The following is a 25,634-nucleotide window of genomic DNA, read 5'->3' as shown; positions in this document are numbered from 1 at the left end:
CCTGCATGGCTCAATGTGGTCTGTCTTTGCCGTCCACTACAAAGAATGAGAAACTCGTTAAAACCGAACGTGAGACACTCCGTGAGATGGAAGACCTTTGGATACTAACTACAGCGTCAAGCGTTCAATAGAAATATTTAATTTCTATTTTTCGTAACCGATTGTGCACGACTCTGGTTTGTACTCGGCACCCATGGAGCTAACGGCAACCATGATAGCCATTTGTCCAATGCTTATTAACTCATATGTTTCAAATCATGTGAACAATTAGTTGGAACGCGAGTTTCGAAATACATGGAAGTTATGCAATAGGAGGAAGTTCTTTCTATCCGGTAAAGTAGCATTCGCTTGTATTATTATCAATCTTCTGTCAAGATGTAAGAGTATTAATATCCGCTGCCTCCAAGTAATATCTGAGACTTCCATCACCGCCAGCTGGATATCGCATCCGTATATTTCACACGCGTCAGCAAATCACACGAGAAATCTGGACAGGATATTTAAAAGAAAGAGCCGGTGCTATGCAATTATTTTACTCTGTCATTATGTTATGGCTAGGTATGCGAAATAAAATTTAAAATTAATTATAGTCTTTATATAGATTCTACAGGGATGCAGAACTTGGCGGCAATTGTGGCGAGCGTCAAAAGCTGGAATAAGTCATTCACTCCTTCCTTCAACCCCTCGCGTAATTTGCATGACAGGGCAGAAGGGATTTGTATTTACTGTCTAGTAGTGAAATTCAGCGCAATGTCGTTCGGAAAATACCAGTTTAAAGAGCAATGAGAAATGAAAACTTCTGTATTAAAAACAATTACAAAGCGTGTATGAGTTCTATGTTTGGTTCTACATAATGTACGTAAGTGAGCAAACATTCTCGAAAATTAGCTTTATTTAGAGCGATGATCGCTCTGAATTGATAGATCACAGATGCACATCTGATTTTCTCAGGCTATAGGCCTGTACATCTTCAGTATAGCCTAATACAACGAATCTGGTGAAGAAAACATGAATCCAGAGATGTGGCGCACATTGTAGTTGAATCTAAGTTAATTACAACACGACTTGCTTTATATTCGCGTAAGAAATTAGATTTGTTTCAGTTTTCATTATGAGATCAATGCATAACGTGGCCCGCCGAAGTGACGTGAATTTCCGCAGCATGCGGAATCCGATTCACGCAAAGTGAAGTGGGTAGGCATTAGACACAAACACACACATGTAGTAAATTTTATTTTTTTAATAAAAGTTATGTACTTTTATACTTCTCAAAATGTTGTGGATGATTTAATTTTTACGTACAAAAGTCATAGTATTTCTTTTTAAAAAAAAAAAAAAAAAAAAAAAACCCATAAGCAAACAAAAATAACTAATAGTAGTAGTGTAATAGAACAGGTTAGACATTTTACTTATCTGAGATGTGATGTATCCTATGAATATGATAAAGTCTTGAAACAAAGTCTATAAATTTCAGAATATTTGTGGCACCTTAAAACGTACATTGAAAAAAAGAACAGAAAAACAATTTCAAATGTTTATACGACAATGCCAGTGCCAATTTTAATGTATGTTTAAGAGAATTGGGCAATGAATAGGATTGACAAAAGAATTATAATGAAACAGCTAAAATTATATTTTTACGATATGCAGCTCGTTATACAGTTAAAGTTCACATTAGAATTGAGAATATAAGAGGAAAAGTCGATATGTTTAATTTAAACAATAAAATAGAACAGAATAAACAAAATTGGATGGACCATATATCAAGGATGTCTGATGAAAGACTAGTAAAACAAGCCCTTCAGTATCGACAGAAAGTTAGACGAGATATAGGAAGACATATGCGTCGTTGGGAAGACTACGGTACTTCTGAGGAAAAACAGGTCAATATGTCCTCTATCCTGATGGATGACCATTATTATGATGACGAGCTGAACTTTATCTATTCTACAGCACATAAACATGAAACGATTACTTTCCTCATGTAAAATAGTTTTCACGTAACAAATCTTTCTTTATTAGGGGTATTCATAACGCGTTTTCCCGTCACAATCTTAAATATTTTCCTTTCATCAAATTGCATCCATGTTACCTGGAAACATTAACTAATATTTCGTTATCAGGATCATTAATAGCGAATTTTCCCGTCACAGTCTTCCAATTTTTCCTCACATTGCATCCATTTTAGCTGAGAACATCAACAAATCTTTCGTTACTGCAAAAGCTGATAACACATATTCCCGTCACAATCTCAAAATATTTTCCTTTCATCAAACTGTATACATTTTAGCTATAAAAATTAACTAATTTGTCCTTATTCGAGAAGTTGATAATGCGTAATTCCCTCAAAATTGCAAGGTAGTTTCCTTTCATGAAATTAAATCCACTTTTGCTGAACAAATAAATATTTCGTTATTGGGAAAGTTGATAATGTGTACACTAATCCCAATATAACACTCCCGAAAATATTATGGACTTCTTATGTGACCATCCACTTAACTGAAAGCAGATTTAACAACGACGAAAAATATTAGCAAAAGAATAATTCTATATTATTTGAAAACCAAAAATACATTTTATGAACATAATCCTCGTAAAAAGTAGAATTTTCACAACCATTTACTTATAGATTACTCTCAGAACGCTGCTGCGGTTCTCCAGTGACATTTTAAAAATAATTCCTTAATGACGCTGTATCAACTGTACAGTTATACAGGGTGCTAAAAAAAAAGTATCCAATATTTTAGGATGTGATAGTATGCATCAAAACAAGAAAAAAATGTCTAATAAACATGGGTCCTACAATACACAATTTCTGAGATCTGAACACTTGTTTATAGGAGGTGCTCAATGTGACGTCCATTTATGACAATGCATTTTTCTGCCCTACAATACAGCAGACTACTAGATAACATACCGTAGTTGACACCCCTGGCATGGAATACTAATACGTCGCAAGGAATACTGAAAACAAAAGTTTAGTTGCGGATAGAGCGGGGTTCAGCAGAGATGGTGTTGTGAATTTTCGTAATCAGCATGTGTGGGCTGATGAAAATCCCCATGCACTTGAAGAAATAAGGCATCAACACCGATTCTCAATCAACTTATGGGTAGGCGTTATTGGCGATAGATTAAGGGCCATACGTTCTACCACAGAGATTAACTGGGGTTCGTTATCAGGATTTTCTAATTAATGTATTGCCTACCTTGCTGGAGTATGTGCCATGTCAGCAAAGAGTACAGATGTGGTCCATGCATGATTGCACACCAGCACATTTTTTCCGCAATGAGCTTGAACACTTGACGCTGACACTTCAGGACCACCGGATTGATTGGGGAGGCCTCACACCTTGGCCTGCTCGTTCCTCAAATCTAAATCCTCCAGACTTTTGGTTATCAAGAACAACCAGGTCAATTTCAAAGAGTGCGTGATTCCTTACGCCGAAGGGCAGAGGAATGCATTGCCATGAATGGACGTCACGTTGAGCACCTCCTATGAACAAGTGTTCAGATCTCAGAAAGTATGTGTTGTAGGACCCATGTTTATTAGACATTTTTTTCTTGTTTTGATGCATACTAGTATCTCCTAAAATATTGGATACTTTTTTAACACCCTGTATATCGTAGGCGGAAATGCTGGTAGAGGGATGGTATTTAGATACATGAGTCCGAGCATTCGCTATGCAGTTACGTAACATTCGCCTTACAGGTGAGAAAAACCTCGGAAAAATTCCAAGCAGGCAATCAGCCCAAGTCCATCTTCGGAACACAAATTGAGATCACCAACACCTAAGCTACACAGGTGGTCCATTGATACTTACGGCTCGGAGGGAAAAGTAAGTGTGAGGTTATGATGTTTATAAAATTTATTCTCTAAAATTTTCTGACATATTTATTCTATGCTTGATTTTTGTTTATCGTTTTCTTTAAATATCGTTAGGCAATATATAGCAACAATGCCGCCACTATTAAAAGTAGTAAAATAGTTTCGGAAACTGATTAAGTTCCTACTGGGTAAGAATGTACCAATTATGAAGATAATTATTACAGGAAAAAGAAAACAGCTGAAGAGAAAACGCCGAAATTACAAGTCTGTAAAGGGGGACTTGGATTGAAATCAACTGCAGATGGCTTTGAGCGATTCTCGCTCTGTAAATTAATGTTGTTCACGTAATGTTTTCGATAATAAGGAGAAATTTTTGTCTGTGTTACACATACTGTAGAAATGCTTTGATGTTGGTCTCTCACAACAAGACATAATTAGTTAATTAAAGAATTAAAAAGCCAATTATCTTCAGCATTCATACCAGTTTGATAAGATGGCTATGTGAGACGCAGAGCATGACGGGAACTTGTGACGTGACAGCAGTCTAGGGCAAGGTTACGTAGTTCCGGGACTTGCCACTATGAGCGCATTAACGACACAAGTCCCTCAGTCTCGCTTTAATGACAGAAAAGCTAACGGCATCGATGCCCGATAGCATCAATGAGTGGGAGCGAAAAGCGACAATAATTCTAGTAGTCATTCGGACTAGACCGCAGCTAGCAAACTAGGGGTCAGCGGGTCATTTATGTTCTTATTCAAGTCACGTTGTTCAATTATTTCTGTTTTATAGAAAGGGCACCGCCCAATTTCAATAATGTTTTCGATACTGTTGTAAATCAATTTGTTGACAACCTCTCCTCTAAAGGACCATAGTTCCGATTCCGAGTAATTCATGTGATGTCTGTGGTGGATAAAGGTAGGCGCTCACTTACCGAAAAAATTTCATTCTCCTCGTTCGGATTTTTATTATAATAACTCTTTCGTATTTCCGAATTAATAAGATAGTTTTTTAATTTACCGCTAGAGCGCATTATTTCATTGTAGTGTTCTGAACTGAACCTGAAAGTAAAATGAATAGCACTGTAACCTAAATAAACTCTGAAGAACATACCTGGTTGATTCAATATTTTCCCGATTTCATTCCATATTCTTTTTTTTATATTGCTATAATTCTATTTTGATCAATTGTACAGCTCTTTCATACTTTGGTCTAACAAAATAAGCTTCAAGTCATTTATTTATTTACTTTGCTAATAATTGTAACATAAAATATAATGTAAACAGAAAAACTTCAGCTCGCTCCTGAATGAGTAGTCGTGCTCAGGGGCGGATTCCTGAATTGAAATTAAGAAGTATATAATACAATTGGTCTTATGTCTACTACGCAATAAGAATATATAAATTTAAATTTACAATTTTTCAATTTTTATAAAATCCATACATAACTTTTTTAATTTAATACTAAAACTATTAGAATTGATAAGATTAGGATATTTAAATATAATTTTGTTATATATTCTTGGGCCTAAATTACTACTATGATTAAATACTGTAGCACTGTTGCATTTTGGTTCAGACAATCTTAAAGAATTCATACACTTTTTTCATAACTATGAGAATACAATTCAAAATTATTTCGATTTTTATATATGAATTTCATTAATACAATATAATAAATTTGTTTTATTTTAAGAACATTAAAGTCTGGAAACAATTTTTGAGATGGAAAATCAATAGGTTTATGAAGACATATTTTAGTTATTTTCTTCTGTAATAAATAAAGTGGGTTAAAACTGGATTTAAATAAGCTCAATACTACAGCGATTGGAGACCTTACAATCGATATAATTTTAATGACATTCTTTCTTTCGATCTTGGCCCGTACGGAAATGCGTTTAGAATTCTCTGGCCAGAATTTTGGAAGAAATTCAGTCATACGGACAGAGGCGTTACGGCCTAGTGGGCGATGCTCCAATTAAAATAATGCAAAAAATAAAAGTCCGAACGCGTCGAACGAATCCGTTCCGGTAAATGAGCGCCTACCTTAAAGCTGCAATCAAAAGTTTCCTTTGAATACCGGTTCTTCTCATTTTTAATTCTATTTTGAGTTCAGAACTTTATTGGTCCATATTGATAATAGAATAGAACCTAGATTATACGTAGGCCAGTTATATGTAGTTCTGGTTCGTACGTAATAATGCACAGGTCTTGGCAAAAATTAATTTAAGTACATGTATGTAATTGAATTGTACGTAATTTGTTTTTGTAAGTAGTATTTTTTTAAACGGGTTTGAATTGTAGACATTTTTGTTTCCTTTGATACGTCATAATGTTTAATTTTAACTTCATTTGATTACTTCAATACATTTTAATAATTTCCCACCATCCTCAAGGTCTCCTGTGGAATTCGGGGAACATACAAGCCATGTGGCAGTGAAGACCGCTGTCTATTTACATCAGTAACCGCAGGTTACGGTACTCGTACCGATAAGACAACAAACTCACACAGCCCAGGCGAATTCAGAGCTAACATGCTTCGTCTTTACATTCTAGATAATCTTCTTTCTCATGGGACATGAACTAAATATTTGAAAACAGTCGCAGGTGTCTCAGTATCTGTTCAGCAATCATGTGTCATAGTAAAAGATAGCGCTACTCATTACAAGACAAAGATTTGTGAAAGAAATCCAGGCAAGTTTCAACAAAACAAAACTGAAATTGTAAGAAGTTTGTAATAAAGTTCTTCTTCTTCTTCTTCTTCTTCTTCTCTTCTTCTTCTTCTTCTTCTTCTTCTTCTTCTCCTTCTTCAGTTCATAGACTAAGCGTTAGGCCTGTTACGGTCTTGCAGCAAATCTTTCTATCTTTCTTTTGGTCTACCGATATCTCTCTTGCCTGTAGGATTATTGTTGTTTAGCCAACTGTCCGAAGATAGATCTGAAACCTCATAAGTGATACCAAGAAGACACCACTAATTAAATCTAATCTAGTGCATCCTTTTGTTTTCCTCTATAATCTCATTTGAGTACTCTGAATTCTAGATTGAAATATTTTGCTGTAGGGAACCAAGATTCACTACCATACAAGAGAACAGGTGTAGCCATTGTTTCGTAAAATTTCATTCTTACTTACTTTCTCGTTTTATTTTTCAATGTTCTATGTGTTATTCCACAAATCATCTGATATTTATTAAATTTTGACGAAGGATGAGTGGAACGGAGAAAAATTCTCTCCGCCACCGGGATTTGAACCCGGGTTTTCAGCTCTATGTGCTGACGCTCTATCCATTAAGCCACACCGGATTTCCATCTCGATGTCGGATTGAATTCTCTCAGTTTAAGTTCCACCTCATGGGTTCCCTCTAGTGGTCTACCCTCATCCACTGCGTCATAGATGTATGACAGTGGCACAATGTCCACACATGTGCAGAGGTGCACTCGTTAAGAGTGACTAAGTGGCCGGGATCCGATGGAATAAGCGCCGTCTTAAATCACTAAGTGAATATTTTTCGCATATCATATATTATTACGATGTACTGAAGTACATATATTTCCGTGCAGTTTATTCAGTTTTGTTTGTTGTAATAAACATGTATAACATAATAAAGAAGATATCTTAAAGTCTGAGTTTATGAGTGAAGAAATTAAATGTAAGTACAATAGTGTGTTTATATTAAATATTAAAATTCTAGTCACTTTCTACTGATTAAAACAAATTTAAACAGATGAAAGATGGATAGAACGGAGAAAAATTCTCTCCGGCACCGGGACTCGAATCCAAGTTTTTCGGCCCTACGTGCTGACGCTTTATTCACTAAGCCACACCGGATTCCAGTTCCGATATCGGATCGAATCCTCTTAGTTTAAGTTTTATCTCTCTCCACTTTTTGTAAGTAACAATAAGTGCACTGTAATAGGTCTATGTCAGTATAGTTTTATGTTATGAAGAAAGATTTCCCTAGCAACAAGTTTCTGTGTGGGAATTCTAACTTTCAAAACTTAACAACAATAGCTGTAAATACAGCAAAAAGACACGATCGTGTAAAAATTGTATTTCCACTTCACCTCTTTGTAACAGTGCACGAAATGCGATATACAAACAAAGATTGTGCTGAAATCTCATGGAAAAACTAGGAATGATGATTAGGTCGATTATTTTGAAGAGACCAATATGGGGAGCTCTTTAAAGCAATACTCATAGAAGCTACGTTCAGCCAATTGCTGTCAAAGATGTTAATTTTGTGAATACTCTATCTATCCACACATTTACATCCAATTTATCGAGATATATGCAACTCTCCGGCATTCTACACTGAAAGTACCTCACTCTTCGAGGCTTGGAGAAGCGCAGGAAATCCTGACGGATGATGAGAGATATTTCCGTGTGACCATGGGAACCAAAATCACGTCTGGCGGTACAGCTGGCGCACCTTGTGTCACTTTAGTTGTGACGCGCGCAGCCGGGTGTATTGGCCGGCTCGAACAACGGACAGAGTAGGAGTAACGCACCGGAAGAACGTTGCACACCGGAAGCCAGAGGTAATAATTCAGAGTGCATTCCCGTATTCGGGACTTCAACTTATACACTAACAGTCTTACTAATAAACCGTGTATAGTTTTTATACGAGACGTATGCAGAGTTGAGACAGAAAACGTTACTAATAAACTATGGATGTATAAACAGGCTGTAACTATACAATGGGAATTGCTTTGCAGTAGTTATATACACGAAACCCCTTGTTTAAGCGTTGTATATAGCGAAAAAATGGCCGCCCCTTTAACAGCTGTTCGTATCGACTGTCATTTTATGATGATGTTTACCTTGTAACCACAGAAGAATAAAGCAAAGATCATAGAATTATTAGAATAATATTGCTGTAGCTTGTACTCTTTGACCAAAATGTAGTGTGATAATCGATTAGAGCCAGTTGTACTATCGATACTTAACACGCCACACTAGAGCGCGCTACTGGATGCAATAGAGAACCTCAGATATTATATTACCTTTCGTAACGAAATAATGACGAAACTATGACGTAAGCTGTGTAACAGTTATACTGTTATACACGACGTATGTAGTGATTATTAGTAAGGAATTTACACACGACTTATAGACGAGCTACTCATTGTATAAGTATAAGACAGTTAAACGTCTGTATATAGAGTTTTTATTAGTAAGACCGTAAAAATGTATTGCCCATTACTTTACTTACGAAACGATTATTTTAATCTTACCATCAGTAACTTCGAATCTTTAAGATTTACTCGTTAATATTGTGAACTAACACTTCATAAAAAAACCTGAGGAGTAGTCTTCTTCCTCTTTTTCTTCTTCTTAGTCTTCTTGATCGTCTTCTCTTCCTCCTAGTAGTTCTCCGAATTCTGTCTCCCCTTTTTCTTAATCCAGACTCTCTTTTGATGTCATTTCTCTATTTATTATTCAATCAATCACTGTGGTGCATCAAATCTCAGAAGGTGTTTGGCATCATTACAATTTTCCCCCAAGCTTAATCTTCTTCCACCATGTTCCTATTTCCTCCAATTCTTTCCAGATCCCTTTGCACTTGACCACTCCAACGGAATCTGGGTGTTGCCAAAGGTCTCCTTCCATCTGGTAGTTCTTCCCAAGTAACTTTTATCAGGAAGGGGCGGCTCGTCCATAAGAGCTGCGGAGCTGCAGCACTCCCTGCTTTGACAAGAAAATAAAAATAATATTTATTTTAATTTTTAGAAGAATTGTTACAGCTTTTATTGGTAAATTGCTTTATATTTCATCTGGCCGGGAATATGTACTATTATCTTATGCATAATCTTTTTGCGCGTCGACTGTATTGGAATTGACACTGCATTCAAAGTCGTCCTGGGATTTGCAGAGTGGTTAGCTCATAGAGAGTGTGTCTTGCTTGGTCAGGGGGTAGAGAGGTGAAGGGGAGCAGAGGAAAACTGCCGCTGTTTAAAACCTATATTTCGCTGCAGTGGTTGCAGAGCCTGGCCACAAGGGATCTTTCCTCTCCTTCAGCTATTGTAATGCTGCGTCAAATGGATTCTCCATTCCCTTGAAACTTAATGACAAAATTTTTATTTTTTTTCTCACATACTTACTGTTGTAGAATCTTATCGAGTTAATACAACGAAATTAATATTCTCTTTTGCCTTACTATTACGTATATATCCAGCCTCCAGCAGAACCTAATATTTGCCTTAACTCAAAATGATTGCACGAGTAGAATCCTTTTGATATAGCACGTAAAATACGAAAGAGACTTCTTTTCCAGTTTTAGAAAATTGTTGACCATCAGTATATCTGAGTGTTGCTTTGGTGTGACGTCTTAATACCGTAACTTAACCAGTGCAAATGTGCAGGCATGAGTGTGTGTGAATTACAGAATATTAATTTTATTTTTCCCTTGCGGAGAATATTGATGTAATGAAGTGAAATTAAAGGGTCGTCCGTTACCCGACTTAAATCTTACTGAAGCTTCATCCAGCCGAAATAGTGCATGTATGTAAGGAAGTATAACAATGAAATTTACGCTAAGCATTTGTGGTTACGTGGATGTGAACAAAAAAAATCTGTATTTTGTTTTCTTTGCCTCCTCTTCGGTGGTGATACTGCATGGACTAGGAGTGATGTGACAGATTTAGGACATTTGCCCCTAAAAAGCAAAATGCACGAATCTTCGCAGTCTCACATGAAAAATGTTGTTTCATTGGCTATGTTACGCAACTCATACTGCTGTGCAATTAAATGAAACGAACAGAACAAACATTCTCAAACATAATCAAGAAGTGAGAAAAAATCGTGAAATTATTAAAAAAAAATTGATTGTATCAAATTTTGTGGCCAATATGAACTTCCCCTTAGGGGACATGATGAAAAAACGATTCGAAGAACCCTGATGTGTTTCGTGGGTTGCTACAATTCGTGAGTAATCTAAACGAGCCTCTCAAAAATCATTTGGAATATGTCACTGTTTAAGGTTATTCTAAGACAATTCAGAATGAACTGGTAGATTGTAAGTTGAGTGTCTGCCGATCTGAAATTCAGACTGAAATCGATGGTATTAGTTTTTCTTAGGGATTAGCAAATGGTCCTACAGACATCTCCCAACTAAGTCAGGAAGTTTTGGTTTTTCGATATGTAGTGCATATTTTTTTGTCCTATACTTATTAGTAATGGTATCAAGAAGTGAAATTTGTATGTACCGAAATCTACTGCAGCTCTCCCAATCCACAAGTTCACGAGCCGCCACTGTTATCAGGAATTGTTTTTCTCTTCTTATTAGATGTCCTAACCAGCCCAGTCTTCTACTTTTAACTATTGCTTCATCTGGTTTCAGGTATAGGCTTCTTAATTCCCTATTTCTCCTAATTGGTCATTGTGCATTTTCTTGAATGGGGCTAAAAATCGTTCTCAATATTTTATTTTAAAAAATTATCAGTGCCTTCTCTGTGTTCTTTTTTTAAAACCCACGTTTCTGCACTGTATATAAATTATTATTATTATTATTATTATTATTATTATTATTATTACTATTATTATATTTTATTATTACAGTATTATTATGAACAGTAATCTTACTAGAGATTTTGATTTACCTAAAGAAAATCAAAACTCGAGTAAGATTTAATTGACTATTACACGATTAGAAGAAAGTATATATAAAGATTAGAAGAAATAAAGTACTCTAATACAATAAAATATTGACTTACTGAAATTCTATTTCACTAATGTTAGCTTCACTAAAACGTTTGAACGGAGCCACCATTTTCAGTTGACTGTCTATGCTGTAAACAAATGACGATCGCAAAGCATGTTTTATACTGCCGAAAAGAATTTGCAGTTTGACATGTTGGAAAATAAAGAAACAAATGGTAGGAAGGTGATAATAACAGGAAAAAGTATATAAAGATTGAAAGAAATAAAGTACTCTACTACAATAAAATAATATTAATTTACTAAAATTCTATTTTACTAATGTTACCTTCACCAAAATGTTTGAACGGAACCGCCATTTTCAGTTGACTATCTATGCGGGAAACAAATTACGATCGCAAAGCATGTTTTACAGTAACAAATGTTAGGGTAGTGATAAAAACAAACAAACGCTAAGGAAGCGATAAAATTAAACAAATGATAAGGAAGCGATATAATTGTGTGATAAGCAACCATGATTGTTTGAAAGACGTCCTTTCGTACCGTTTTATTGGTCAAAAGTAGTATGACGTAGTAAAAGTGCAATAGTCATTATAACATTACTATTATTACAATCACTGGGATCCAAATGATGAATGATCTGTACGAGAAGTGATCCACGAAGTGTAGGATTTTCTTTCTCTTAAAATCGAACTTTGACTACAAAAATAAAATGTAAAGATCTATATTTACCGAACCCACAACGGAAAATAATGAATGTTCTTCTACTCCTTGGTGACAAGTTGAACAAACTTGTGCATAATTTAAATGAACTGACAGTGTTTATTTAGTTTTATCAAGTCATGTAATATTTAAATATCTACTTCATACTTTGTCCACTAATACTACTTCAAAAGTGGATAATTAAAATCTGGTGAAAGAAGTGAAATGATTATCGAACAAATTTTATTTATTTTAATTATAGTGTCCCTTCAGACGAAGCCACTTTTAGTGACGCGTTAGTGGCGCTGCGAACGTGAGTTAGTGGCGCTATTAACGGACGACTCTTGGACCACCAATTCCCTACACCGTCACGACAGTGTACAGGTTTAATTAAAAAGATATATCACAACAGATTAATATGTTGTTGTTGTTTTCTAATGCCAGGCGTTTGACAATAAAGTCATTTGACCTCTTGCACTCCAATATTTTTCAAAGATATTATCATGGCCAGCCACTGAAGCACAGATTTTGAGGTGTTCCGAATCCATTTCTTGATTTGACTTGCACAATGGGCAGTTAGGGGACTGATATGTTCCAATTCTATGCAGGTGTTTGGCCAAACAATCATGGCCTGTTGCCAATCTAAATGCAGCTACAAACGATTTTCGTGGTAAATCGGGAATTAACTGTGGATTATGATGCAGAGAGTTCCATTTTTTCCGTTCAGATTGTGTTATAAAATTTTGTTTGTTGAAGTCTAAGTATGTAGATTTAATAAATCTTTTCACAGAGTAATACGTAGATTTAGTAACAGGTCTGTAAGTAGCAGTGCTGCCCTTCTTTGCTAAAGCATCTGTATTCTCGTTTCCCAGGATTCCACAATAATAATATAGAATAATAATATAGAATAATAATATAGAATAGCAATAATAATAATAACAATAATAATAATAATAATAATAATAATAATAATATAACCATAGACTACTAAATTGCTGGACTAGTGCGAATTACGGATATATTATTTATATAGTAAAATCCTCTTTGTTTCACGTTAAAATAAAATAACGAATCTAAAATAATGTACTAAGTTAAATAAAATATTAAAAAAGAGATGAAAAATTAGCTCATCTCAGGTTCGAACCTGGGTGCAATTACACCACGGCCTTTGACTTTGCCATTACACTACAGACACCTATTTCTATTATATTGGTTGAATTACTCGTGCGTGCTATGATTGGTTTCATGTTTGGTGCCTATTATATTTGATTTTGAATTCTTAAAAAGTAAACAAAAATATGTTTTATATCGTATCGTTCCTCATTTTCGTGATTTTAAATTAATATTTTTATTGTCCTGATGTAAATCATCGAACAAGGTATGGAATAGTCCTCGATTCTGCCTTTCCAAAACTAATGGATAGACTCGAACTCTTCTTCTATTTTAACGTCTATTCTTTCTCCGTATGAGCAAATTTGCCAAAAGTATATCTCCTTCTACGTCCTTGTTCACTGGAAGACTGAAAAATGCTCTACAAAAATTTAGCAAAAGTGGCCTCGTGTGAAGGGACCCTTAATGTTTCCCAAATTGAACAAATATATAAGTATACATTATTAAATATTTTCAAATAAACAGTAAAATATATCAAGAAGAATCGCGTGTTTATCTTCCTAGAAGAAATTTGACATTTGCTTTAGCTGAACCTAAATATTACACCATTGGAATAAATCACAGCCAGAGATACGGGCCAAGGTTATACAACTCTATTTTGATAATAAATCCAGCCCTAGGCAATTTTCATTTGAATAAATTTATGAACAAAATTAAGCAATTTGTTTTTCCTTTTTTTTTTTTTTTTTTTTTTCTGAAATTTCAATATAGGCTAATTATTCATTCCAACTTATATTCTGTTCCTGAATTGATTCTTTACTTTTATCTTCGTAATTATCCCTGCTTTATAGTAATTATATTGATTTTATAGTTTTATTGATTTTGCGTTATGTTCCATTTAGTACAAAATAGCTCTTTATAGGAACCGCCCCCCGAACACGTACTTGCCCAGACGGATGTATGCTACGTCCGTTATTATGTATTTATTTCGTATTAGGTTTGTTCAGAATTGACCGCCTGCTCATGCGCAGTAGCTCAATGTGTGTTCCAACAAGATTAGAACTAATTCCGAACCGATACTGAATTCCCAGTTCCCTGTTCTAACGTGCTTTGGAAGTCGTTCGGAACGAGTGAAATTTGTTCTCGATTAAGAGCAGGAACTAGGAATTCTGAACTGCTGGCGCATGCGCAGATGGTTTAATCTGAAGATGACGATTAAAAAGCTTCGAGACTAGGTAGGTTAAAATTATTAGAGTTGCCAACTCTCCCTATTTCCCGGGATCTCCCATATTTGTCCCTAATTTTTAACAGTCTCCCGGCTCCCGTATTTTTCTTCTCTTCGAGCATTTTTCTCCCTTATTTTTGCATAATGTAAAAATAACTATTCTAAACATTTGATTTTGCCGTGAATGATGACTGTTTATATGATGAATTTTGTTACTCAGGAGATGCTATGAAATGTGCAGTCTCTTCAGAAAGTAATGCTGTTGGAAATGAGTTTTAGTGCTCACCTATTTAGAATCGAATAATATTAATATTACAATTTTGGAAAGACTGTAGTTTTGTTCTATGCATTCCAAGTAGTAATGTTCTTACAAAGAGGATGTTTTATCTCATAAACAATGCACAGATGTTCGAAACAAGAGTACGACACATCCAATCAAATCAGAGCTGCAAACTGCAATTGATTTCAACTATTACGATCTGTCTCACAATACTCTTAATTTAAGCCTAGCAGTCGAAGTGTATGATAAAGTTGCTTTTTAGTAACTGAACTGAATATTTTGCCAATTTTATATGTGAAATGTCGTTTTCTTAATCTCCCGTATTTTCTTTTAAAAAGTTGGCAACCCTAGTTAAAATAAAATAGTATAGTCCAGTATGAGTGATTTGGAAGGTGATAACAATATTTTTTACGAAGAATTAAGATATGAGAAGAAACTCCGAAGGCCGTGAAAGAAAAGTTCAATAAAGGTTCCTACAACGTAAAATCCCGAACTGGTTCTGACACCGTACATAATTGGCGTCGGTATTTCCCCGTAGTTCCGAACGCGCTCAGAATTGTTTGCTGGAACAAAACTATCGTATGTAGCAATAAATATTAAACAAATAAAATTTTATAAATAATAGAGTAGTATTTGCACATTTATTATTGTGATATCACAGATGAAATAATCACATTCTGTTCATCACACAATAAAAGGAATTCTATCTTTATAATCTACATACAGTCCTGGCCTAAATCTGATGGGTAAGGACGACAAGTAGCGTTAGTCAAATCAACAACGCGACGCGTACAATTGCCATGCAGTAATACTATAGCTTAGCTTTTCGGCGAACAAAAAACTAAACTCACCTTGTCCAGTTCTCCATGCATTGTTGCCAAACTTGTAGTGCTCTCTTCAACTGTAGTTTCAAATTTTCCCTCCGTCATAGGTCTGCTGCATTATTAAGCTGCGTGAATCAGTGTCAGGACGCCATCTGTGGAGAAATAAATGAACTCTGTTATAACGTGTTCACCACACTTCGCCTGAACAATGCAACCCAACTCGCAGTACCGTCTGGTGTGCAGCACATCTATGAACTCCACAGGCGAACAACTAAATGAAAATATTCTGAATGGCTGACTACAAGATTTTCTTACATGCCGCAGTAATGTAAATGTGTTAATGTACCTCAACATTATTATCAGAAGACAAGAGTTGAAATTTCATTCACAATGGAACAGTGTAAGAACGAAAGACGAAGGCATTATAATCGGAAACAATAAGTTCCATCTTTACATCAGTGGTAATAATAATACTAAATAATTAAATTATCATATTTATTATACTTACTTACAAATGGTTTTTAAGGAATCCGGAGGTTCATTATCGCCCTCACTTAAGCCCGCCATCGGTCCCTATCCTGTGCAATATTAATCCTGTCTCTATCATCATATCCCACCTCCCTCAAATCCATTTTAATATTATCCTCCAATATTTAATATTATACGTCTCGGCCTCCTCAAAGGTTTTTTTTCCTCCGGCCTCCCAACTAACACTCTATATGGATTTCTGGTTTCGCCCACACGTGCTACATGCCCTGCCCATCTCAAACGTCTGGATTTAATATTCCTAATTATGTCAGGTGAAGAATACAATGCGTTCAGTTCTGCGTTGTGTAACTTTCTCCATTTTCCTGTAACATCATCCCTCTTAGCTCCAAATATTTTCCTAAGCACCTTATTCTCGAACAACCTTAATCTCTCTTCCACTCTCAAATTGAAAATCCAAGTTTCACAACCACACAGAACAACCGGTAATATAACAGTTTTATAAATTCTAACTTCCAGCTTTTTTGAGAGCAGACTGAATGACAAAAGCTTCTCAACTGAATAATAACAGGCATTTCCCATATTTATTCCGCGTATAATTAATTATATATTTATCTTCATAATTTATTTCATTATTTTCGCCTGAAAATCTTACATATCCCTTGGTCATTATTTATGTATTTGCTTACTCATGGTATATGTTTATTTATAAAGAAAATTAAATTTTATAACTATCAATAAAATAAAATTCACTGAGAGAGGTGGCTAAAAAATAACACACTAGGCAAGCATTCGGAAGGTCCCATAGTCAAACCCCTTGACTGACAGATTTTTTTCATGGATTCGCTCAGTTACAAAGGCAAATACAAGATTTGAAATTGATGTACCATGATTTATCACTGTCTTAATCACTATTATCATAATCAATATATAAAACAGAAATTAGTGAAAAATAATAAAAGCCATATTATATAATGTTTGACAACAGAAACAGAATCACAGCAATAGTTCACGGTCTACCATGATTTATCACTGTCTTAATCACTATTATCATAATCAATATATAAAACAGAAATTAGTGAAAAATAATAAAAGCCATATTATATAATGTTTGACAACAGAAACAGAATCACAGCAATAGTTCACGGTCTACCATGATTTATCACTGTCTTAATCACTATTATCATAATCAATATATAAAACAGAAATTAGTGAAAAATAATAAAAGCCATATTATATAATGTTTGACAACAGAAACAGAATCACAGCAATAGTTCACGGCCTACTGATTACCCAAAGATCCTACGCGAGCGAAATTATCTTGATATTAAAGGTGTACAAATAAAATCAACAATAAAAAAGTAAAATAATATTATTAGTTAATTATTTACACAGCAGCTTAATTTATGTTATGGTTTTTATTTGGATATGCTTAATGAGTCAGCCACAAAAACACTGCACTTTTATTTGAATATCCATCTTGTATAATTAAATGTAACAAAGAAAATTATTGCATTTGCTAGATTGTTACCGTCTTTGTTTTCTTCACTGCCTCAAACTTACAGATCAGAAACTCTGAGAGTTTTATTTTGATCCGACACCAGTATTATATTTTTACCTCTATTCATTGAAAAAATGAAATTCTCTGAAACTCCACCACGGCTTTTGGGACACAGTGCATACAATGCATTTAAACTTGGCCAATGATGATATTACATTACATTGGTTATTAATAACACATTTATTGATAAATTATTTTGGTTACCCATATGTATGTCTTCATTTACTTACACAGTATATTTCTGATCGTCTTGACTTGCATATTTCTGTATTTGTCTCTTTAACCTGCATATTGCTTATTTGTTTGCTAATTTCTACATAACCTATTCAATATTCGTCGAAGAAAATATCACGTTGTTAAAATTTACAACGTGGATACGGATTTCTTGTTGATACTAATTTAACAATCCAAATACCTATTTCACAGTTCATTTATTTGTGAACTTCAGTTTAAAATTACGTGATTAGGTCTAATTTTATATTCCTGGCGTGTTGGGATTTAGTTAATTGATTAAACAATATTAGTTAAAATCTTAAATCCTAAATTTTATCATTCAAAACAACATATGCAAAGGGTCATTCAAAAAGCGCGCGGTTTTGAATCTCTTGGTGTTTTTTTGTTTGTCGGTTGCGGATATTATTTTATTTCATTTCGATATCCATAAACATTCCGATTGTTGATTCAGTCTGAATTTCTCGCATTCCGTCATTGTGTGTGTAGTCATGGAGCAGTTTACTACTGCGCAACGTGTGGTTCGTGACAGTGTGGCTGTTACTCCAACGAAATTGGTTCTTCAACGTTCCCAAGAATTAGGTATAGAATGTTCTTCAGTACGGCGAATTCTCCGCGATTTTACTTATGATCTCTGTGACCGAATATCCCCTCTAAGGAGTTATTTTAAGTTAATATAAGCCACATTTCATAGTAATGCTTCGAGTTAATAATTCATTAATTCATTTACGATTCATCTACACAGCCATCACATTGTTGGCTATGATATATTGAGGAATATCTGTTAAGATTAAATTTCTTTAACTGATTTAAAGTTTCGTACATATTGAAATATTTTGTACTTCTTTCAAGTGTAATGAAGAACATTTCTTCCAAATTACATTTAAATATTTTACTTGAACTGCTCCTATGGGGTGTAATATGAAACACAGAATTAATAATAATAATAATAATAATAATAATAATAATACAATATTATAATAATATTAATATAAGAATATAATATAATATTAATATAATAGGGGAGACTGTTGTACCTTTAGCATAGTGGCCCTTTGAACATTTCTTGTTTTTTAATTTTTGCTGCTACCTAAAGGACTCAAAATGAAGTAGATTGTAGAGAAAGCCGCTAAGTAGCTCTGGTCGTAGTTTCAGTTTGATTTATTGCAAAGTGTGAGTTCCGTATTCAAAAGAAGTTTTTTTTAGTACCAAAAGTAAACATTTCGTTCATTGATGTATGTTTTCTAACACAAAACCAGATTGCATTTGTTAATATCTTTCAAGTACGGTGTGTTCCCTATCATCTGGTGAGTAATAACATATTTTAATTTCCATGATTTATTTGACTCTCTTAGTTTTCGGAGCCATATTTGTTTAAACGTGCACCCTCTTGTACCTTTGAACACAAAACATCTTGTACCATGGAACATGTTCCAAATTACACGATACTATCGGTTTTTGTTTTTATTTTATTTTAAGGTCATGTCACGAAGTATGTCTGGAATTAAAGAGGTCCCCAATTGATCCGGATGCCTTGAAGAAAACTGTTGAAGCAGTTATTGCTTCTCCAGGAAATAAAATCTAAATCGGAGAAGCCTGCTCTGGTTTATGATTGCAAATACATTTTAAATATGATTGTCAGTTTTTACAGCTATATTCCCTCCTATATTCCATGTGTTCCAACTTACAAGAGTGTATGTTCCAAGGTACATGATCCTATTGTACCTTTGAACACATTACATATCCCTTCATTTTATTTTTTCCATCCTTAATAAATCTGTAAAACAGAAAAATACATACAGGAAGTTGCAAAGGAATCTTCAATAATTATTTCAAGCATTTTTTCATTTAAAAAATTTCATTTCCCAAAATTAAAAAAAAAAAATAAAATGTGAAAAGTGTTTAAAGGTACAACAGTCTCCCCTACAAAAAAGGTATCCCGTAACATGCCATGAAGGCACTTGGGGGGCATGGAGGTAGAGCCCCATGCTTTCCACGATCTCGACACTAGAATGAGGTGGTGTGGTCGGCACCACGCTCTGACCGCCTTTTACCCCCGGGAAAGACCCGGTACTCAATTTTATAGGAGGCTGAATGAACCTCGGGGCCGTTCTGAAAGTTTGGCAACGAGAAAAAATCCTGTCACCACCTGGGATCGAATCCCGGACCTTCCAGTCCGTAGCCAGCTGCTCTACCAACTGAGCTACCCGGCCGCCATTAATATAATAATAATAATAATAATAATAATAATAATAATAATAATAATAATAATGATATTATAGGTGTAATGGATACGTGTAATACCGATCGAGCTGTGTAACATGTAGTTCCGATTTTAGCCGCCATAGATTACAACATTCGCTTATAAATTTCGATAGTCTCTCGAAAGTATACATTGAGTTTGAGGTCCTTTTATGTTATTTGTCTAAGGCTTCTCCATAAGGCTTGGAATTGGAAAAAAAAAACCTCGGAGAAAACCCAACCAAGTTATCAGCTAAAGCGGATTTCGAACCCACGACCAAGCTCAATCTCAAAGTACGAGTCCCGCTCACTATCCTTATACCGCGGTGGTGGCTGGAATATGGAATTACAGACGACAATTGTTATTAATGTTTAGTCCTACATGTCTTTCCCTAAACAAATATTTTCCTCCTTGCGATAGACGATTATATACGCATATCCTGCAACTTCAGGCACAACCTCCTTTGAAAGGAGATATATTGTTCAATGGACGAAATAGGGTTACATATTGTATAACTAACATCCGCGATTTTTGCTGTTTGATTGACCTACTCCACTCGGCACGGTGCGGACTGCTGAATGACTGTATTGTACTACATTCTATTCAGCGTAGTATTAGATAACCCACCATACATTACTGTAAGTTGGGTTGCGTCGCAGTAAGTCAAGGGGTATTTAAATTTTATACACGACGTCCAGTAACAGGGACAATTACACGGACAGCACTAATAGACAGTAGAAATATAATATTATCAGCAGCGATGTACTCAACGGCTAGGGGAGGAACTTTAATCATAATGGGAGCAATAGTCGAAGGTTTGAATTTCGTCTAGCGCGTTGATGTCCGTGAGTCTCTGTCTTGATCAGTGATAAATAGACATCGGATTTTATGTAAATATAAGTAACACTGCTAATGTTATAGAGACTAAAGATGTTTAATTATGCATTAGAACATATTTTAGTCTATTTCTTTATTTTAGTAGGTTATTTTACGACGTTTTATCAACATGTTAGGTTATTTAGCGTCTGAATGAGATGGTGATAATGCCGGTGAAATGAGTCCGAGGTCCAACACCGAAAGTTATCCAGAATTTGCTCATATTGGGTTGAAGGAAAACCCCGGAAAAACCCTCAAACAGGTAACATGCCCCGACCGGGAATCGAACCCGGACCACCTGGTTTCGCGCCAGACACGCTAACCGTTACTCCACACGTGTGGACTATTTTAGATTATTATATTATAAAATACTAAGTATTTTTTCTGTTTTCTTACTCTCTAACGACTAAAATCAACTAAAAGTGGAAGATATTATTTCCTCTTTGGAAGATGAAGCAACTTGTATTTCCTGTGCTAAGTATCTTATTAAAGATGACTTCACATTGAGGTTGCTTACATCAGGTCACATTTAACATTCTTGAATGCTGTGATGGTTCCTTTGGAAACTGTAGGGGAACGAATTTATGAGCAACTTCACCTTCTAGAGAGAAACGTAGCTCAGCATCCGAACCAGTTAGAGAAAACGTGCGAAAAAAATAGAAAAAGTTCTGCAGAAGAATCCCCAACGTACTGATTTCAATGCTGGAGTCGAAGTTTTGCCGGGGAAATGTAACAAAATGAAAAAACAACAGCCTATCTAGTGTTTACACCTTAGCTTTGCCACTGAAGAGAATAATTTTTGGCTATAAATGTGTGATGACAGTTTTTAACGTGAAACATGTATGAGCCTGAAATTCGAGAAATATGCTCACACTTTCTGTTAATACAGTAACGTCATTAACTACAGTAGGCCTCGGATGACTGATAAAAAAGATTGTTATGACAGAGGTGGCGATTCCGAGACAACTTAAAGATCTGAGTGACGGAAGCCATTACAACTTATTCGCAACAATCGTTCCGCCGAGAACTCTCATCGGATCTCTATTTGTTTGGCGAACAATAATGGATCTTACACCCTGACTTTGTGTAAGTTATGGTAGTATATAGGAGTGAAAGGAGATGACCAAAGTTGCCGTTATTGAAGTGGAGGAAAGATTAAAGAGAGGAAGCAAATTTATAGTTTTACCTCACACCGGGTATATTTGTTGGGGGAACAGTAATGTATCTTACTCTCAGACACTGTCTAAGTTCCGGTAGTTTGTGGGAGCGAAAGAATTTATTTCATTGGGGAAAAGATGTAAGAGAGGAAGGAAACTTGTAGTTTTACTCCTCGCTGTGTCTCTCTCTTTGTTGCGCGAACAGTATACTAAGAATTTTAAATTTAATTTATCGAAGAAATGGGCAACATGATAACCACTAGATGTCAGAGGCCGACAGGGAGTGTGTAAATTTTAACTGAGTGTTAAGAAGGTAGGATTCCCATATGTAATTTAAAAAACTGAGACATTTCCAATTTTTTACTTAAAAACCTGGGAAATTTTGCAAAAAAAAGGGACAATAAAAACGACAAATTTTTTAATAAATCCATCACAGCTTACGTCACAATCACATTTTAAACAAATTATAAAAATACATCCTAATGCCCATTGGGCAAACTTTGAAATTATGATGATGATGATGATGATGATGATTATTATTATTATTATTATTATTATTATTAAAATACAACTTGATGGTAGGTACTGTAAATAAGAGTGAAGATAATATTTTAAGATGCATTCAAGTATTTCTCAGGTTTATGGACGTGGTTGACCATGTCTGACCGACCATCATGTGAAATGCAAAATCTAGAATTGCACAATGTATATTCCACATTTTCATCCGCACCTTTGATGAATGGGAATTCTCTTCTGATGCTATCGTTTACACTGCATTTGTGAAAAACGGTACAAAATTATAATGCACTATACAACCTCAACTTTCGGCTATGACGCTATGATACTGAATATAATCGGAAACGGAAATTATAACTGATAATGCCAACATAAGCATGGAGAGAGAAGAAAAGAGCATCGCTCTAAGTATCACCAACATTGCAATAGAAATAATGTTCTTTGAATTAGTCACTAGGAGCGCTACTTATTGAAAAGAGAACAACTTTCGTAATCCACTTTTTAGGAAGGTTATTCAAAAGCGGGACATTTGAAAAAAAGTCGGGACACCGGGACATATGATCAGAACACGGGACTGTCCCGAGAAAAACAGGACGAATGGGAACCCTATAGGAAGGGCAGTAGCAAACCTGATAGGCCTAGAGTTAGTAGAATAAAATCTGCATCATTAAGCTGTTGGAAAAAAATGCGCTACGAAAAGCACCATTCTTTACCTCTCGTTTTGATGTCGGCGCTACTGGATTCCGTTTCAGTTTTGATTAAGCTTGTCCGATAAAATAATGGAATCAGGGAAGATGGCAAGCAGGTCAACCGTAACACATGCGTTAACACGCAACTCGCATGGGCTCTGTAATACTAACGACTGTAGCGCCAATTGCCAACAACACATCGGGTCTTGAAACAGATGACAGTAAATACCAGCACGTGTGTCACGTGACCTTGAATCCTCCTGAGTCGTTCGCGTCGGGGAGTGGCGCAGATCTCTGGTATTCGGTGCCGGTCCCGGAATCTTAAATTCCTCCACATATCCACTCCATAAACCATTGTCCTTCCCTGGTTTCTGGGCAGTACAATTGCTATGCTTTTAGTTAGCATTGCCTCTCTCTGTAACTGGTCAAATTCTTTATTTTACGGCTCTTATAAACTGAGGCTGAAATTCACGATCGTAATGAAGTATTTTACTTGTGGCATTTACCCAATCGTCCCCCTGTAGGAGTGGCGCGCCGAAACTGAAGATATTTTTGATGCCGTAATGATGCCTTGATGCACCATCGGAAGCGATCTATAGGATTATTCAAAACTCTCGAAAGATTTGAACGCACGCCGTTTTCCCGAATCCTCTTTCCCAAATACAATACCCCAAGTGGCTATTTTTCTGAATGGACATTTTCCCAAATCCTTTTTCCCGAATGTGCAACAACTCGATGCATAAATACTTCGTCAATTCTACAGAAGAACTAGACCAAAGGAGGCACCATTGTTTCTTTAATAATTGCGTAAGGTAAAGGTAAAGGTATCCCCGTAACATGCCATGAAGGCACTTGGGGGACATGGAGGTAGAGCCCCATGCTTTCCATGACCTCGGCACTAGAATGAGGTGGTGTGGTCGGCACCACGCTCTGACCGCCTTTTACCCCGGGAAAGACCCGGTACTCAATTTTATAGGAGGCTGAGTGAACCTCGGGGCCGTTCTGAAAGTTTGGCAACGAGAAAAAATCCTGTCACCACCTGGGATCGAACCCCGGGCCTTCCAGTCCGTAGCCAGCTGCTCTACCAACTGAGCTACCCTTAACAATTGCGTACAATGGAATAATCATATTCATTGTATTTGTAATAAATTACGTAAAACATTATGTTACTTTGTTGTTCTAAGAAATATTTTGTCAATTAACTGTTTACGTATAATTTATTTAGCATTATTTCAATCTATATTTATGTATGGTATTAAAGTTTGGGGTGGAACTTATAAATCCAACATTTATCCGTTAATTTTACTACAGAAAAAACTATTAAAAATTTGTTTAAAAAAGGAGAAAGATTACCCAACTGAATTGTTGTTTAAACATTTCAAACTTTTCAATATTAAACATATGTACTATTTTATTTTATTAAAATATTTTCATAGAAATTTTAATAATTTGAAAGGTATATACATAAATATAGAACTAAAAATATTAATTCTCTGCGTTTGTCTAAATCAAAATGTAAAACCAATGCAGCTTTTTATAACATGAGTCAAGGTCCCAGATTATTAAACAAATTTTATTCCAATATTATTTTAGCCACGAATCCTCTCCAAATTAATAAAAAAAAAATTGTATTGGATTTATAGTTTGGGTTTAAACATATTAAACATTATTTAATCTGTATTGACTCTCAATTTTAATTTTATTTTTGTCTGCATTGGAATCCCCTCCTGAGCACGAGTCTTACTCATTCAGGAGTGGGCAAGTTTATCTTCCATTGTACTTATTAACTTGTATTCATTTCAAACTTAATAGCAATAATAAATAAATAAATAAACAGCATAGAGTACTAACAAGCAAACATTCTTTGGGGGGGGGGCGATAAAAAAGTGATTTTTTTTTCTTTCACCATGTTAATAATGTCAAACCAATGCTTGCACAAATTTTGGCCACTCAAGCGCAAATGTAAGGGTAGTAAAAAACACGTTTCCCTGGGACCGTTTACAGAAAGAAAACAATTTCATTGGGAAAATTTATTCCAACAGCTACAACAACTGTTGAGCTATTTTTCAACATATTCCCCATTGGATTTGAAACATTTGTCATATCATGGGATCGACAGAGAGGTGCAGACGGCTGTCAAACGCTGGTTCCGATCCCAGGCGGCTGGCTTCTACGACACAGGGATACAAAATTGATCACATAGTATGACAAATGCCTCAACTCCGGTGAGGAATATGTTGAAAAATAACTAACAAT

At 35.3% G+C, this 25,634-nt stretch overlaps 1 protein-coding gene across 3 annotated transcripts in view; it reads right to left on the bottom strand.

Moving 5' to 3' along the window:
- The window catches only part of Myo10A (Myosin 10A), a 696,078-nt gene that overhangs the window by 466,297 nt on the left and 204,147 nt on the right, over positions 1 to 25,634 (bottom strand). For all 3 annotated transcript variants that reach the window (XM_069828898.1, XM_069828899.1, XM_069828900.1), the window contains exon 3: positions 15,648 to 15,772. In XM_069828898.1, coding sequence (XP_069684999.1) covers positions 15,648 to 15,725 — 78 coding nt within the window. In that variant the 5' untranslated portion in view covers positions 15,726 to 15,772. The remainder of the gene's footprint in view (positions 1 to 15,647; positions 15,773 to 25,634) is intronic.

This window comes from Periplaneta americana, chromosome 6 (genome assembly GCF_040183065.1).
Source record: "Periplaneta americana isolate PAMFEO1 chromosome 6, P.americana_PAMFEO1_priV1, whole genome shotgun sequence".
In the NCBI taxonomy this organism is placed as follows: Eukaryota; Metazoa; Arthropoda; class Insecta; order Blattodea; family Blattidae; genus Periplaneta; species Periplaneta americana.
This window is presented reverse-complemented; position numbering and strand designations above follow the sequence as displayed.